Genomic DNA, 17,085 nt, shown 5'->3' with positions numbered 1-17,085 from the left:
TTATCAACTGTGATTGATAAGCTAGAGACGGTTGCTGAGGTAAGACCGTTGTCTCCGCATGGATTGAACTTAAGAATCAGTCCAATGCGCAGATGGCGACTCTCCTTCGCGAAGAGGAACTCAAATGATATCAACATTCCAAAGCCCAATTCATTTTGGAAGGAGACTCAAATACACGATATTTCCATGGCATAGCCAATGGGAGACATCGGAAAAAACGTATTCACTCTCTTACAAGATGAAGGGTTGATTGAAGGCCATGAGCAACTCAAATCATACATTACTAATTATTATAAAGGTCTGTTTGGTCCTCCGGATGAAAGTTCCTTTTCTCTAAACGAGGACTTAACAGCTGATATACCCCAAGTTTCTATAGAAGAAAATGGCATACTAACTGCACCTTATTCTGAGGAAGAAGTGCAGAAGGCTATTTTCCTAATGGAATGCAACAAAGCACCGGGTCCCGATGGTTTTCCAGCGGAGTTTTATCAAACTTTCTGGAATACTATTAAGGAGGATCTTCTAGATTTGTTCAGTGCTCTACATATAGGACAACTAGAATTATGTCGTCTAAATTTTGGTGAAGTAATCTTGTTACCGAAAGTTAATGAGGCAGAAAGGATTCAACAATATAGACCTATTTGCCTCTTAAACGTAAGTTTTAAGATTTTTACAAAGGTGGCCACCATTAGACTTAATACGGTTGCGGATCATGTCGTTCAGCCATCACACCGCTTTCATGCAAGGAAGAAATATCCTTGATGGAGTGGCAATTTTGCATGAGACGGTACATGAGATGCATACTAAGAAATTAAATGGGGTTATTTTAAAATTAGATTTTGAAAAGGCTTATGACAAGGTCAAGTTGTCTTTCCTACAACAGACACTCATGATGAAAGGTTTTTCTTCTGAATGGCGCACTTTAATAAATGATTTCGTGTATGGAGGTAGTGTGGCAATCGGGGTTAATGGTGACACCGGACATTATTTCCAAATATGAAAAGGGTTACGCCAAGGGGATCCGTTATCACCAATGTTATTCAACATTGTGGCGGATATGCTGGCTATACTCATAGAGCGGGCCAAGTCTGATGGCCAGATTGAAGGTGTGATTCCACATCTGGTTGATGGTGGTCTATCTATCCTTCAATATGCCGACGATACAATTCTGTTTATGGATCACGATCTCGAAAAATCTCACAACCTAAAATTAATTTTGGAGGCTTTTGAGCAGTTGTCGGGATTGAAAATCAATTTCCATAAAAGTGAATTATTCGGTTTCGGTGATGCCCAAGATGATACAGCTCTATATACAGAGTTGTTTGGTTGTGGGCAAGGCCAATTTCCTATTCGCTATTTGGGTATTCCGATTCATTATCGGAGACTTACAATTGCTGAATAGAAAATAGTAGAAGAAAGATTACAGAAGTGCCTTAGTAGATGGAAAGGTAAATTACTGTCCCTGGGAGGAAGATTGGTACTCATTAATTCGGTACTGACAAATATGGTACGTATATGTTATCATTCTTCCTATTGCCAAAAGGAATTCTGCATAAACTCGATTATTATCGATCTAGATTCTTTTGGCAAAGGGACAACGAGAAGAAGAAATATCGACTGGTTAAATGGAGTATAGTTTGTAGTCCCAAAGATCAAGGCGGGCTTGGAGTTCATGACCTGGAGGTCAAGAATTCAGCTCTGCTGGGTAAATGGCCTTTTAAGCTTCTTACCGAGGATGGGATTTGACAAACTATTCTTCGGAGAAATTATATCGGCTCCAAGACGTTATCCCAAGTGGTTTAGAAACCTGGGGATTCACACTTCTGGGCTGGTCTAATGGCGACAAAAAATGTCTTTTTCGTCATGGTACTTTCTCAATCAAGAATGGAGAACATATACGGTTCTGGAAAGATGGTTGGTTAGACAATGCACCCCTAAGTGAACAGTATCCTGCGTTGTATATTATCGTTCGTTGCAAAGGTGATACCATTGCCACAGTAATTGCTACCTCTCCACCGAATGTGATGTTCAGACGAGTTTTGCTAGGACAAAGGCTATTGGCATGGAATGCCTTAATTCAAAGGCTGGGGGATATTAACCTATCACCCGAACCAGACGAATTTAGGTGGAATTTACATGTAGATGGCTCTTTCTCGGTCAAATCTTTATACATCGCCATACTTCATTCTGATTTACCAGTTGGTAATAATAAGAAAATTTGGAAGATGAAGATACCATTAAAAATAAAAATATTTGGATGGTATCTTCGTCGAGGTTTCATCCTCACCAAAGACAATCTTGTTAAGCGGAATTGGCACAAAAGTACTCGATGTGGTTTTGTCATCATGATGAAACCATTAAACTCCTTTTCTTCCAGTGCCAATTTGCGAGATCTATTTGGTCTGTCATCCAAGTAGCATCTACATTGTATCCTCCGACTAATGTGGCCAATGTCTTTGGCAATTGGCTTTATGGTATAGGTTCAAGGTTCAAGTTGCTTCTTAGGGTGGGGACGCTTGCAGTTATCTGGGCGCTTTGGCTGAGTAGAAATGACAAGACTTTTAACGACAAAAATTGCTCTTTGTTGCAGGTCATCTACAGATGTACAGGTATTCTCCGTTTGTGGTTACCTCTTCAGCGCATGAAGAACCGAGATCTATTTACGGATGTCTGTGATTGGAGGTTACGGCGAGGGAAACTTTTTTCCTACATAGGTGGGAGCATAGTCTACGGATTGAAGCCCCACCCACACCTTAGGCGTTATATGATTCATCGTTCCGATATGTATTCCGCCTAGTTCTTTTTTCTTTTGACATCTCTTGGACTTAAGACTCATAAACGGCTGTGTGCATCCTGGATATGCAGAGGCTGAATATAATTGCTTCTTAAAAAGTAATAAAGCATCCTTTATCGAAAAAATATATATGCAGTGATTTAAGAAAATGCCAAATAAGCCAAAAAAAATAACAATCATCGGTTGGGCCGAAGCACAGCGGGCCTCTAGTCGTTCGTTTCCGAGGCAGGAAGAAAGGGGGATATATATATTCTAAAAAAAAAATTGATAGGGGGATTTCGGTATTTCACGCGGGAAAGCGGCGGCAAAGTGGCTCCTGGTTCGCTCTTTCCCTCCACTCGCCCCCATCCCCCTCCCTCCCCTGATCTTCGGAGAAAGGAGGCGAAGAAAATCCCCGGTCCAGACTGCGCCTCACCGACCCGCTGCGATTGATCGGCGTGAGTCTCGCATGAACCTGTGAAGATCGGTATGTGCTTTCCTGAGTTTTGGATCTCCCCTGTCTGTCATCGACGAGCACTTCTTTTTTCCGTGGTGGATTTTGCTTCTGAATGTTTCGTTTGATCATGTGCTTGGCTGCTTGCGATGAATAATCCTGCTTCTTTCCCAGTGTGTAGGTATGGACCAGGATCTTGATGGCCCCAATTTGGGCGGCAAGGCAGAGGTGGAAATACTGACTGGTACGATTCCCTCTACTTCTTGCAGTATTTCTGTAGTGGCATCTGTTTCAACCTGTCTGAATAATGTTATTTTTTTAGAGAATAACGTTATTGGCCGTGACATATACTTGCATACTATATAGTACCATCTATTCTTCAAAGTGCTACTTGTCTGGTTCGCTCACTGATCTGATGCTGTACACTTGTACAGTATAAACTGTACAATGTTGAGGTCCAGTTTTAGTCTTACAGTCCATCTCGCTTGTTTGATATTCAGTCATCTGCTAAAATGTTTTCACTTAATTACCTGTAAAGATTTTGTTCAATATCATCAGGGGGCGTTCAAATATCAGCAAATATTCTCATATAATCAATCTACAATATTTAATCAATAACTGCATACTCAGATCACTACATGTTTTATTAACTAGGCATGGAGGATGAGGTAGACAGTGCCAACAACATGGCGGAACAAGAGGAGAGCACTGGCAGCGTCCCTGGCCCATCGTTTTCAGGCAGAAACCTGAAAAGGCTCCGGTCGAAGGTGTGGGATGACTTCACACCCATTTTCGTAGGGGCGAAGGTTGCGAGGGCTGAATGCATGCACTGCCACCAGGTTTACAATGTCGGGTCCAGTGGCACTAGCAACCTGCTAAAGCATCAGGCCAAGTGCAGCACCAGGATCCAGAAAAGGCCAATGCAAGAGAAGATTCAAGTCTTTCCATCTACCCAGAAGAGCACCATTGCAGTCAGGCTCAGGTCTGGTTCGACACAGAAGAAGCTGCAGTTCTCGGTCACCAGCCAGAAGAATTTCTTGGGCACAGCAGATGCAGCGCTTGACAAGAAGGGTCTCGCTTTGCTTGACCTTCCCAATACAATGAATCAGAATAATCAGGAGGTTGATCATAATCTGTCTCAAGAGCAACTTGCAACAAAGGAGCAGAAGAAACTTGCCTCACGTGACACTCCCATTGACAAAGATCAGAAGACTAAGTTGCATGAAGAACCTGCAGTGCCTGAGCAGGACATTCCCAGTGACATGAATCAGAAGGTTCCGGAGGTTGATCAGGTTAAGCCCCATGAAGAACTTGTCAGGATATTTTCGGTGCATGGGCACCCGCCATCGATAAGGGTCCACGATAGGTTCACTAAGTTTATTGCTTGTTTAAATCCTATGGTCAAGATGCCGGCTGAAGTTGGCATGTATACGTACTTTCGGAGACTCTTTGACCAAGAAAAGACCAGACTGAAGGAGAGGTTAGCAGCTTTGCGTAGTCGGGTTTGCTTGAGTGCTTATGTGTGGCATTATGATCTGTGCTCAGCGTTCCTGTGCTTGAGTGTTCATTATATTGATGATGAATGGAAAAAGCAGGAAAATATTATTACATTTCGTTCCATTGGTACTTCCTGCAACGCAAAGCAATTGAGCCAGGCTATATTGTCTGCTATTGGAAACTGGGGTCTTCGTGACAAGGTATTCAGCATTACACTGGATGATACCTTTCTGGATGATTCAGTTGCCTCAGATGTCAAAGCCAGTCTCCAAGAATGCAACCTTCGTTCAGCAAATCGGAGCTCGTCTATGTCTGCAGACCGGAGCTTCTTTGTGACACGGTATTCAACTCATCTAGTTAATCAGGTAATACAGGTGGGAAAGGATGAAATTGAGAAAGTCATGGGGAAGTCAACAAAGTATTCTAAGCATACAAAGGGCCACATTCCTTCAGTAGTACATTATCCAAACCACAGATATGCACCATCACCGGAAGGCTGGACAAACGCAAAGAATATATGTGAGGCGTTGGAAGATTTGCATCGATACATGGATGAAATACGCAATTGTCGCAGTCCAGTTGACCTCTTTGACAAGGTGTGGGGTGTTAAGAAGTTTTTGCATCGCAATGCTGATTTTTATTTCTGGGGGGATAAAACAATTTTCAAAGAGCTGGAGAAAATGCAAAACAAGTTCAAGGAAGATTGGAAACTTTGTTGCTTAAATATCTGCATGCCTATGATCATGGATCCATCTTTCCGTTTCAGCCGCATCAAGTCCTGTCTTTGGTTTGATGCGGGCAATTATCATTTGATGAAGCGGAAGTTTGACGATGATATAGAAGATTATATTGAAGAAGTGCATGACATATTGCTCGACCTCTTCTCTGAATATTCTGATCAGGTGGAAGACACAAGCTGCACTTCTGGAGCAAAAACTAGAAAAAAGGCTGTTGTGACGGGACATGATACACTGATGTACTATTATCACACCGATGAATATCCGTACAGTGAGCGTCCTATGGCAGAACTTGATCAGTACTTACAAGAGCCAGGTCTCTCTACAGGCGAATCCAGTGTTCTCCAATGGTGGAAGGAACATGATCTGACCTATCCTACAATTGCTCGGATGGCACGTGATATATTGGCGATACCACTCATTTCTGACTACAGTGTAGCAACAAGGACTGCAAGGCGCGCATTTTGCGAGTCTGGTGTAGGCTGGATTGAACGGCTTGTGTGTGTTCAGGACTGGCTCAGATCAGACGGTATAGCCTACACCATTAGTTTTTTTATTGCTATCTAGTTACAGTCCAGTACTAACCGTTGTTTTTCATGTTATCATAGGTTCCACAAACAATTGAATGATTCAGTCTTGATGGTGTTCCATACATGTAAGCTGCTTTGCCAATCTACCCACTTTAACCACTCTATCAGAGATCGCTCATTAGTTACCTTTTTTATGCAGGATTCTAAGCTAAGATGATGTGCAGAGTAGATCGTCTGCTTAGATAGTTTTCTGGGTAATATGCTTAGTTGATTTGTCAAATTGATTGGCAGTAGATTCTGGTTAATGGAGAAGTAATGAGGCTTTCTTTTTGTATGTATTTGTAGTGGGAGCTTTTCAGCAATTCCTTACTTCTAGCTTCGGAACTTCAACCTGATCAAGCATTTCGTCTAATAATACTGGACCAATGTATTGATTTGTTCACTTATACCATCTGTTGGCTGCCTTGAGTTAAGATCATGGTTTCACTAGACTGGAATGCATACTCACTTTTCTGATTCCTTGAGCAGATTGATTTTTTGGTCCAAAAAGTTCAGACTTCTAATCATTGTTTCGTACTCTCTTTGTTGATTCCTTGACCATATTGATTTTTTGGTCCAAAAAGTTCAGACTTCTAAAGATTGTTGCATTACCTTGCCTTTTCAGTATATTGCTGATTTTTTTAAGATGACATCGCTAAACTAATTAATGCCACTCCCATGATCAGAAACTTATAAGATAATTCTTGGCTTTTTTTAGAAAGTTCCTGTGGTGTCAACAATGTGCTCCTCTGTATTGTGCACAACGTACAAAATTCTATGTTTCCCTTTTCCCAAAATTCTTTACATTGTCTAAACTAAAGAAGGCATTCACACATGTTTTTTTTGTGTGTCTGTGTGCACTTGTCTGTCAGTTTTGCTAGTGTTTTTATGTGTCATTGTTAATGAAATATGTCAAAATAAAAATGTATGCAGTACTCCGTTTCAGCTATGTCATGAAAAGGTGACAACATTATGAACAATGCCATGAAATTTTGTTACGAATTATTTTCTACTCCCTTGTACTAAATCAACGATATTTATTATGGATGGGAGGGAGTACATTTTTTTCGTAAAAAAATATGTTTGCGTGATGTCTGCTATTTTGAAAGGCTTGGTGTCTACAATGTTAGAACAAGCTGTTGATTATTCATTCTGTCTCATTCCAGCTAGAATTATCAACAAAGTAATTCAGACAATGAAATGTGTGGAAACCATAATCCATAGAAATGATAGCATTAAATGTGATGGTGTATAAATGCAACAGGTTCGACTCTAACCGCGATTCATCCACCCTTTCTCATTCTCAGCTAGTTGCAATGGCAACTATAATATACTATTTTCGTCCCTATATATGTGGCCAGCGGCAGATCTAGAGAAGTGGAATCCAGGGTGCCATGGCTGCCAAAAGGCTTGTTCTTGGGGTAGGACCTATGGTGAAAATTAGCAAGTATACAAAGAAAACAAATCCCCTGGTTTTCCCTTATTGAATTGTAACCATTAATTTGACCCATAATATTTAAGGAAAATGTCATGAAAAGTAAAATCGTTGGAAACTTTTTGTCAATACGAATTTGATGGCACATTTTCCTGTCGCACATAGCCTACATTATGTTGATCAAATCGGTGGCCAAAATTAAACATGGAAATATGTGTGTGCGTGTGCCATGCAAATAGGAGTGGAAGGAGTATCATGTTAAGCCATATCTGTGAATTTCATAAAAATTTCCTTTGATTTCAGAGTTGCAAATTAGAAGATGGGTTAAGGCTTGTAGTTTTTTTTTTGTCTGCCAAAGTTTTCATAATATTTTAAAAATCAGAGGTGCAGAGAATGCAACAAAAGGAGAACCCGGAAAATCATAATTTATGTTTAATACCTTGTCATTTGTTTTGCTGAAATCGAAATTCGAAAAGAGACCGAGTTTTTTTTTCTTACTAACAAGTCGAACTGTTGGGCCGAAACATAGGCGTCCAGGTACTTAGCCCAGACACTAGGCCTACCAGCCCACAAGGCGCAGGGAATACGCGGGAGAAAGCGGCGCGAAATGCCTTCTGCTTTTTCTCCCTCCATCTCGTCTCGTCTCTTCCGCCGCACCCGCAGAGACGAAAATTAAATCACAATCCCCTCTCTTCATCGAACAGAAGGAGCATACCAGCGATCAGGATCCAGCTCCGCTCTGACCCGCCGCGTCCGAACCATCGGTACGCGCTTTCTCGAATCCTTCGCCCTTTTCTCTCCCTAGAGATGCTCGTTAGATCATCCTTTTGATGTTTGGTTGAGCATCCATGTGCACCGATTACCTGCGACGAATAAACTACTTCTGCCTCCGTGTGTCGGTATGGATCAAGAATGCCATTCTGGAATAATCTTCTGTAAGGAAGGGGAGAAAATTGGGAAGAGAAGGAAAGATGGAGGGTAGCGCCCTGTTTCCGTTTGTAGGAATTACCCACAGAAATATGCACGCCTTGTGTGACGGAAACAGATGGGAGCATCATCTGATCCCCCGACCCCATATCGTGAATTAGAAAAGGTAGTCATGTAGGTCATGCGCGCTGAGTGTTTGTGCAGCGATGTAGTATTATTGGCCCTGACATATTCTTGCATATACCCTACTCTACGTCTCTTCTTCGAAGTGGTACTCGTCTGCTTCCCTCACTGATCTGTTGCCGTACAGCATGAAATGTAAAATGCCGAGTTCCAGTTTTAGTCTTACGCTCCATTCGGCCTGTTTGATATTCAGTCAGCTGCTAAAATTCTTTCAGTTAATTCTCTGTAAACAATTTGCTCTATATCGTCAGGGTATCAGGAAATATTCTCATATCAATCTGCTATATTTGTTCAAAGACTCCACACTCACTTGACTACATGTTTTGTTAACTAGGCATGGAGGATGAGGTAGACAGTGCCAACGACATGGCAGAACAAGAGGAGAGCACTGGCAGCGTCCCTGGCCCATCCTTTGCAAGCAGGAACCTGAAGAGGCTCCGGTCGAAGGTGTGGGATGACTTCACACCCATTTTCGTAGGGGCAAAGGTTGCGAGGGCTGAATGCATGCACTGCCACCAGGTTTACAATGTCGGCTCCAGTGGCACCAGCAACCTGCTAAAGCATCAGGTCAAGTGCAGCACTAGGACCCAGGAAAGGCCAATGCAAGAGAAGATTCGAGTCTTGCCATCTGCCCAGAAGAGCACCATTGCAGCCAGTTCTGGTTTAGCGCAGAAGAAGCTCCTTTTCTCGGTCGCCAGCCAGAAGAAATGCTTGGGCACGGCAGATGCAGCGCTTAAGAAGAAGGGTCTTGCTTTGCTTGGCATTCCCAATGGCATGAATAAGAAGAATCAGGAGGTCAATCCTCAAGAGGGACTTGCAACAAATGAGCAGAAGAAACTTACCTCAGGTGACACTCCCATTGACAAAGATCAGAACACTAAGTCACATGAAGAACTTGCAGTGCCTGAGCAGGACATTCCCACTATTCTGGAGGCTGATCAGGGTAAGCCCCATGAAGAACTTTTCAGGATATTCTCTGAGCACGGGCACCCACCATTGATTAGGGTCCATGATAGGTTCACTAAGTTTGTTGCTTGCTTGGATCCTATGGTCAAGTTGCCGGCCGAATTCGACATGTATGGGTACTCTTGGAGACTGTTTGACAAAGAGAAGGCCAAACTGAAGGAGAAGTTTGCAGCTTTGAGCAGTCGGGTTTGGTTGAGTGTTTATGTGTGGCACTATGATCTGCACTCAGCGTTTCTGTGCTTGAGTGTTCACTATATTGATGATGAATGGGACAAGCGGAAAAATATCATCAAATTTGAAGCCGTGGATCCTTCCCGCAGTGCAGAGGAACTGAGCCAGTCTATACTGTATGCTATTGAAGATTGGGGTCTCTGTGACAAGATTTTCGGCATTATACTAGGTGACACATTTATGGATGATTCAGTTGCTTCAGATATCAAAGCCCGTCTCCCGAAATGGAACCTTCGCTCAGCAAATCAGAGTGTGTCTGCACCTTCGAATCGGAGCTTGTTTGTGGTACGCTATGCAACTCATCTAGTTAATCAGGTCATACAGGTTGGGAGGGATGAACTTGAAAAAGTCATGGAGAAGTCAACAAAGTGTTCTAAGTATACAAAGGGCCACATTCCTTCAGTAGTACATTATCCAAACCACAGGTATGCACTATTACCAGAAGGCTGGACCAACGCAAAGAACATTTGTAAGATCTTGGAAGATTTGCAAAGACACATGGATGAAATACACAATTGTTGCAATCCAGCTGACCTCTTTGACAAAGTGTGGGCTGTTAAGAAAATTTTGCATCGTGATGCTGATTTCTATTTCTGGGGGGATAAAACAGTTTTCAATGAGCTGGAGAAGATGCAGAAGAAGTTTAAGGAGCACTGGAAGCTCTTTTGCGTACATATCTGTATGCCTATGATCATGGATCCATCGTACCGTTTGAAACGCATCAAGTCCCATCTTTGGTCTGATGCGGGCAATTATCATCCGGGGAAGCGGAGGTTTGATGACGATATAGAAGACTATATTGAACAAGCGCATGACATACTACTCGACCTCTTCTTTGAATATACTGATCAGGTGGAAGACACAAGCTGCACTTCTGGATCTAAAACTAGCTCAAGAAGTATTGCGAAGGAACGTGACACCTTGATGGACTATTATCAGTTTGACAAATATCCATGGTTTGAGCAACCTATGACAGAACTTGATCATTACATGCAAGAGCCTAGTAGTCTCTCTACAGGCGAATCCGGTGTTCTCCAATGGTGGAAGGAGCATGAACTCACCTTTCCTACAATTGCTCGGATGGCACGTGATATACTAGCGATGCCACTCAGTACTGACTACAGTGTAGCAACAAGGACGGCAAGGCGCGCATTTTCCGAGTCCAATGAACGCTGGATTGGACGTGTTGTCTGTATTCAGGACTGGCTCAGATCAGACGGTATAGCCCACACCATTAGTTTTTCTATTGTTATCCAGTTATAATCCATTACTAACTGTAGTTTTCATGTTATCGTAGGTTCCGCGAGCGAGTGAATGTTCCCTTCTCGCTGGTGTTCCATGCATGTAAGCTGCTCTCCTAATCTACCCAGTTTAACCACTCTGCCAGTGATGCCTCATTAGTTACCTTTTTCATGCAGGATTCTAAGCTGAAATGTTGTGAAGAGAAGATCGTCTGTTTAGACAGTTTTGGGGGGGCAGTACGCTAAGCTGTTTTGTCAAATATGGTTGACAGTAGATTCTAATTAATGGAGGAGTAACGAGGCTCTCATATATTTATGTATTTGTGGTTGGAGTTTTTCGGTAGTTCCTTTAGCTTCAGAAACCTTAACCTGAAGTTGACAAATGTGTTGAGATGTTCACTTATATTCTATGTACTGTACGTGCATTTGAGGTATAGGATTATTGGTGTTCTTAGATTGGAATGCGTACCTGCCTCGCTAATTCCTGGAACAGTTTGATTTGTTGGTTCAAAAAGTTCAGACCTCTGAACAGTGGTGCACTACCTTGACATTTCAGCACGGCGATGAAGCTTTTCAAGAAGCCCATTGCTAATATTATTTGTGACACTTCGAGAACTAGAATTTTTTCTAAAAAATATTTTGTTGGTTAGTTATAAAGTTTCAGCAGGAACTTTTTCTAACATGAGTTTCCAGAAAGTCTGAATGCTGAGACTGAGACAACAAAAAAAACTGTGAAAATCGTTTTTGTTCACAACAAAATGTTGAAGATATAACTTAGTTTCTTTTTCTATTTTTGGAAGAATTTTTTCCTTTTGTTATTTTTTTGAAGGAATGCTATTTAATTACTAAAATCACAAATAAAAAGAGTGTGCAGTTACGAATAAGTCCAGCCATTGAGCCGAAACCTAAGCTTCCATGTACTTTTTTTCTTTTCGATAAAGAGCATCCAGGTACTAGCCCAGTGAAGCCAAAAAATACGATCTAACTCCAGCCCCTCCCGTGGCGCTCCCCAGGGTGCCGCCGGGGGGCCGATCTCCCTCCTTCCGCCGCCCCTCCCTCCGTTTCTCTCCCTCCGCCGCTGTCGTCGGCGCTGGCCACGGTGGCGGTGGGCCCTAGCGCCAAAGTGCCTGGGGGTTGTTGGATGCGGCGACCGGCGGTGGCGGCTGGGGCGGCGACCTCCAGCTTCGGCGTGCTCCGCGTCTAGGGCAGCGTCCCTGGATGTGCGGCGGCGGCTCCTCCTCCACGGCCTCCGGCGATGGATGATGGTGGCGGCGTCTGTTGGATCTTGTGCCTGTCGAGATCCATCGTCGGCTTCTGCTAGCGACGCGAGGAAGGGGCGGCGATGTGCGGGGCGATGATGGTGTGGTTGCGGCTTCCGCCGTCGACCGAATTCTCCTTCGTCATCGTTGGTCAGCGGATGGCGGCGTGGGGGCCTGTTCATCTGCTTCGGGTTTGAAGGTGGTGGTCCTAAGGTTCTTCTTCTGCGAAGATGAAGACCTACCGGATGTTGATCCTTTTCATCTAGCCGGAGTGTTGAGTTCCGGAAGGCTCCGCCGGCGAATGCATCAGCGCATCTTTTGCCTGTAGTTTGCCATCAGGGTATTCGTTCGCGCGCACCCATGCTTTATTCCGACCGTTTGGTTCTGGAGGGAGCGGCGCGAAGCTCTTTTTCTGTATTGACATCAAGTGACTATAGATCCATGATGAAAGTCGGAAGAAGAGAATTTCATGAAGGCCGGATGGGAGGACTAGCTAAGGGAGGTTCAATTCTCCGCGCTGTTGAGGGACTTGCTTGGTGTTACGGGCATCACAACAGCGTTATGAAAGTGGGGGCGACAGCACAGGTGAAGTTCATAGTCTTACCTTTCAGGGTGAAAACCCAAGGTCTGGCCTTAACTGGTTGTGTCTAGCAATGCCCTTGTTGGAGACTTTGTTTTGAGAGCGGGGACTATCTTCAGGGTGTAAACCTAAGATCTTTGATCGGACGACGACGGTGTTAGAGCATTGCTCCCTTTTTGAAGGCGTCGTTTTTGGAGAGTCAGGTGTTGTCTTGGTGGTGGATGTATTGTTGTTGTTAGGCTCGAGATACTGTAGCGGAACTTTTGTTTCTTAGTTTCTTTTCTATTTTTTTGGTTGTGTGCATCCGTAGTGCCATTAGGGTGATGCGTTGTTGCTGAGCTGGGTGTAATTGTTATCTTTTGATATTAATATATTCCGTTTATCGAAAAAAGTACTAGCCCAGTTACAATTGGGCCGAAGCATAGGCTTTCAGGTTATAAGCCCAGATGAAAAAAAAAAGCCTAGTAGCCCACAAGGCGCTGCCAAAGAGAGGTTGGGAGTTACGCGGGGAAAAGCGGCGCGAAATGTTCTCTCCCTTTTCACCACTCCCTCCATAATCCATATCCATCTCGTCTCTTCCGCCATTGCTAAGAAAAATAAATCTCAAATCCCCTCTCCACTCTTCAGCTTAACCTCACGGCAGGGGGGAAAGAAGCAGATCAGCGATCAGGATCCAGCTCCACTCCGGCCCGCCGCTTCCGACCCATCGGTATGCGTCTCTTGGAATCCTCGCCTTTTTTTTTCTCTGTCGAGATAGTAGTTCATTCCTGCTTTGATTTGTTCGGTAGATCATCATTTTTCTGTTCGTTTGATCAATTGAGCATGTGTCTCCAATCTGATTCGATAACCTGCGTCGATTAGATTATTTCTGCCTCGGTGCGTGGTATGGATCAACAGTGTCGTTCTGGCATATGCGTCTGTAACTGTAAGGAAGGGGAGAAAATAGTGAATGGTATTATCTCCCCTAATCCCATATGCAAGTCCATCAGTCCATGCCCATATGAGAAAATAGTGCAGTTTGAATGGTACCGGCAGTTTCTGTTGCCCTGCGTTTATTCCCGTAGCTGTTACCTGTCTAAGTCCAAACTCTGTCTTTCAGTTCATTTTGATACGAATCATGTTATTTACTAGTTTGTTCAGTTATGCTCCACGAAGGAATTTGTACGATTGTACTACGAAACGCTGATGAATCAGAACACATCATTTCTTCAAATGGCTACACTGACAGAGTTTCTGACCTTCTTTTTCTCTCTTTTGCCTAGGCATGGAAGAGGAAGTTGACAGTGGCACCAACATGGTGGAACAAGAGGACAACACTGGCAGCCTCTCCCGCGCACAGGTCTCACGTACAAGGCCGAAACGGCTCCGATCGAAGGTGTGGGATGACTTCACACCCATCTATGTTGGCGGGAAGATCGCCAAGGCTGAGTGCATGCACTGCCACCAGGTGCTCAATAGCAACAGCTCAAGTGGCACTAGCAACCTTCTTAAGCACCAGTCCACTTGCAGCCCCCGAGCCAAGAAGAAGCCAATGCACCCGTCCAAGGGCTCTGATCCGACACAGAGGAAGCTATCGTTCTTTCCCACCAGCCAGAAGAAATACTTGGACACAGCAGATGCAAGGCCTGAGAAGAAGGATCTTGATTTGCTTGACATTCCTAATGACACTAATCAGAAGAGTCACGAGGTTAACCAGAGTGTGTCTCATGAGGAACTTGGAGCACCTGAGCAGAATGATATTGCGTTGCCTGTCCTTGGTGCTGACACCAAAATAACGGGTCAACAAGTTGAGCAAAATGAGTCGCATGACGAACTAGCTACTGCTGAGCACACCAGCCGTGCCTTGCTTGACAATCACATTGACAATAATACAAAGAATCAGTCCCATGAGGAACTTGCACTGCCTGAACAGGTCATTCCTACTGACACGAGCCGGAAGAATCAGGAAGCTTGTCAGGATGGATCCGATGCTGAACTTGTTAGGAAATTGGCAATACACGGTTACCTTCCCTCGATGATGGACCATGGAGGACTCAGAAAGTCTGTTGGTTTTTTGAATCCCACGGTCAAAATACCATCCTATGCTGACTTGATGTCTACATTTTTGGATGTCTTTGACAACGAAAAGGCCAAGCTGAAGGAGAAGTTTGCAGCTCTGTGCAGTCGGGTTTGCTTGAGTGTTTATGTTTGGCACTATGATCCAATCTCTGCGTTCTTGTGCTTGAGTGTGCATTACATTGATGATGAATGGGAGAGGCACCAAAAGATCATCACATTTCGTGCCATGGATAATATTTGCAATGCTGAAGAAATGAGTGATGTTATATTGATGGTCATTCGAGATTGGGGTCTTTGTGGAAAAGTTTTCAGCATTATACTGGATGATGCAATCATTGATGATTCAGTGGCTTCAAATGTCAAAGCACATCTCCAGAAAGAGAACTCAAGCTGTGCAGATCGGAGCTTATTTGTGGTACGTTATGGAACTCATTTACTTGATCAGGTTATTCAGGTGGGGCTTGATGAACTTGACAAAATCATGGAGAAGTCAGCGAACTGTCCTAAACATACGATGGGCCCTAACTCTTCTGCAGTGCACTATCCGAACTACAAATATGCACCATCTCAAGAAGACTGGGGCGAGGCGCGTAAGATGTGTGAGACCTTGGAGGAGTTTCATCAGTACATGGACACAATTCAGTGTCTGCATGCTCCAGACCACTTATTTGACAAGATACAAGATGTGAAAAGTGATCTGCGTCACGGACTTAAGTACTATGGGGATGGATCATATTCCAATATGCTAAAGAAGATGCAGCAGATATTCAAGAAATATTGGAAATTCTGTTGCTTACATTTATGCATGCCTCTTGTCATGGATCCTTCATACAGTCTGAAACACGTCACCAATTCTAGGCATTGTTATAAAACTGACACAGATGGCTATAGCGATGATGTGTGTGACACATTGCTCAGACTCTTCTATGAATATTCTGGTCACGCGGAAGACCCTAGCTGCACTTCTAGTAATGAAGATGATTTATCATCGGCAGATTGCGATCATTATGGAGACCAATGTAGTAAAGTGCGACCAATGACAGAACTTAATCAGTACCTCCATGAGCGACGTTACTGTAGAGGTCAGATGAGTGTTCTTCAGTGGTGGAAGGAGCATAAACTGACCTATCCTACAATTGCTCGAATGGCACGTGATATATTGGCTATACCATACAGGACCGATTACGAGGTAGCAACAACAACTGCCAAACTTGCAATCTGTGAGTCAGGCCATAAACACTGGGTTGAGCAGGTTGTCTGTGCTCAAGATTGGTTCGGACCTGACCGTACGTCCTACTCTCTCGCTTTTCTCATTGATATGCTGTCGCATTCTCGCATTAACCATTGTCTGTGTTACCGTAGGTTCTGCAAGCGAGACATCAACCAATGATCTTATTGACTGAGTAATTGAGCCTTCCTAATCTTCCATGTAAGACTATTTTGCATTTTACCTATGGCAATTTGATTCTGTCCACCCTTTTCCAATTTACCCATGGCAATTTGATTCTTTCCTACCCTACTAGCTATGCCTGAACAGTTACCTTTCTTATGCAGGAATTTCGTAGTTTCGTGGAAGGAGATGCAGAATTCAAAGGCAAGAAATGTGCCTTTCTTCAGATGATTTTAGGGACGCATTGTCAGCAGTTTTAGGCGTTTAGTTACTGATGGTGGAGGTGTTAATGGTGCTTTAGTATGTATGTGTTGCGTGAACTGGGGGAGCTCTAGTTTCAGATACTTTGTCAACATCTCATCTAATGATACCTGATCATGATGTTTATATGCTCAACTATATTATCTTCTAGTACCTGTAGTACATTTCTCTACTCTCGAGTCTTCTTCTGGTTTCCGTTTTTTGCAATCTCCGCCACCAGTTTGAGTGATTTTGTTGGTCAAAAAAGTTGGTACTTTCCTCTGAATAATGATACAGCACACTGCCTTTTTGGCACGCACGCTGCTGCTAATCAGGCTTTGGCCACTTCATTTAATCATGAGCCAAGATCGATGCATGGATCACAATACCAGATTGTAAATTGATCTCCCCAATCGTGCATGCAACTGTAAGATCTGGATCTGGAACATCCTAGGGACCAGACACAGAAATTACCAGCTTGGCAACAGATAATTTTGTGCGAACCACCCCTGGCGAAATGTTCAGATAAGAACCATAGAGAACAT

General features: G+C 43.5%; 3 protein-coding genes across 4 annotated transcripts; all 3 read left to right on the top strand.

Annotated features, from left to right (window-relative positions):
* Window positions 1-3,341: 3,341 nt before the first annotated feature.
* LOC139831070 (zinc finger BED domain-containing protein RICESLEEPER 2-like) lies at window positions 3,342-6,464 on the top strand. Of its 2 annotated transcripts, XR_011745327.1 has the most exons (5): window positions 3,342-3,471; window positions 3,882-5,990; window positions 6,070-6,116; window positions 6,191-6,245; window positions 6,337-6,464. XR_011745327.1 is itself a non-coding variant. In XM_071820213.1 (4 exons), exons 1-3 carry the CDS (start codon window positions 3,411-3,413, stop codon window positions 6,084-6,086), a joined length of 2,187 nt encoding a protein of 728 aa, XP_071676314.1. In that variant the 5' UTR covers window positions 3,342-3,410; the 3' UTR covers window positions 6,087-6,116; window positions 6,191-6,464. The 2 variants fall into 2 exon arrangements, 1 of the variants encoding a protein (XP_071676314.1); XM_071820213.1 differs by having other exon boundaries at window positions 6,191-6,464.
* Window positions 6,465-8,107: 1,643 nt separating this feature from the next.
* LOC139831069 (zinc finger BED domain-containing protein RICESLEEPER 2-like) lies at window positions 8,108-11,449 on the top strand. Its single transcript, XM_071820212.1, has 4 exons — window positions 8,108-8,229; window positions 8,910-10,991; window positions 11,070-11,116; window positions 11,191-11,449. The coding sequence occupies exons 2-3, from the start codon at window positions 8,912-8,914 to the stop codon at window positions 11,084-11,086; spliced, it is 2,097 nt and encodes a 698-aa protein (XP_071676313.1). The 5' UTR covers window positions 8,108-8,229; window positions 8,910-8,911; the 3' UTR covers window positions 11,087-11,116; window positions 11,191-11,449.
* Window positions 11,450-13,409: 1,960 nt separating this feature from the next.
* LOC127301232 (zinc finger BED domain-containing protein RICESLEEPER 1) lies at window positions 13,410-16,709 on the top strand. Its single transcript, XM_051331448.2, has 4 exons — window positions 13,410-13,561; window positions 14,115-16,196; window positions 16,273-16,339; window positions 16,465-16,709. The coding sequence occupies exons 2-3, from the start codon at window positions 14,117-14,119 to the stop codon at window positions 16,311-16,313; spliced, it is 2,121 nt and encodes a 706-aa protein (XP_051187408.1). The 5' UTR covers window positions 13,410-13,561; window positions 14,115-14,116; the 3' UTR covers window positions 16,314-16,339; window positions 16,465-16,709.
* The last annotated feature ends 376 nt before the right edge of the window (window positions 16,710-17,085 follow it).

Source organism: Lolium perenne, chromosome 5, assembly GCF_019359855.2.
Source record: "Lolium perenne isolate Kyuss_39 chromosome 5, Kyuss_2.0, whole genome shotgun sequence".
NCBI classification, from domain to species: domain Eukaryota; kingdom Viridiplantae; phylum Streptophyta; class Magnoliopsida; order Poales; family Poaceae; genus Lolium; species Lolium perenne.
This window is presented reverse-complemented; position numbering and strand designations above follow the sequence as displayed.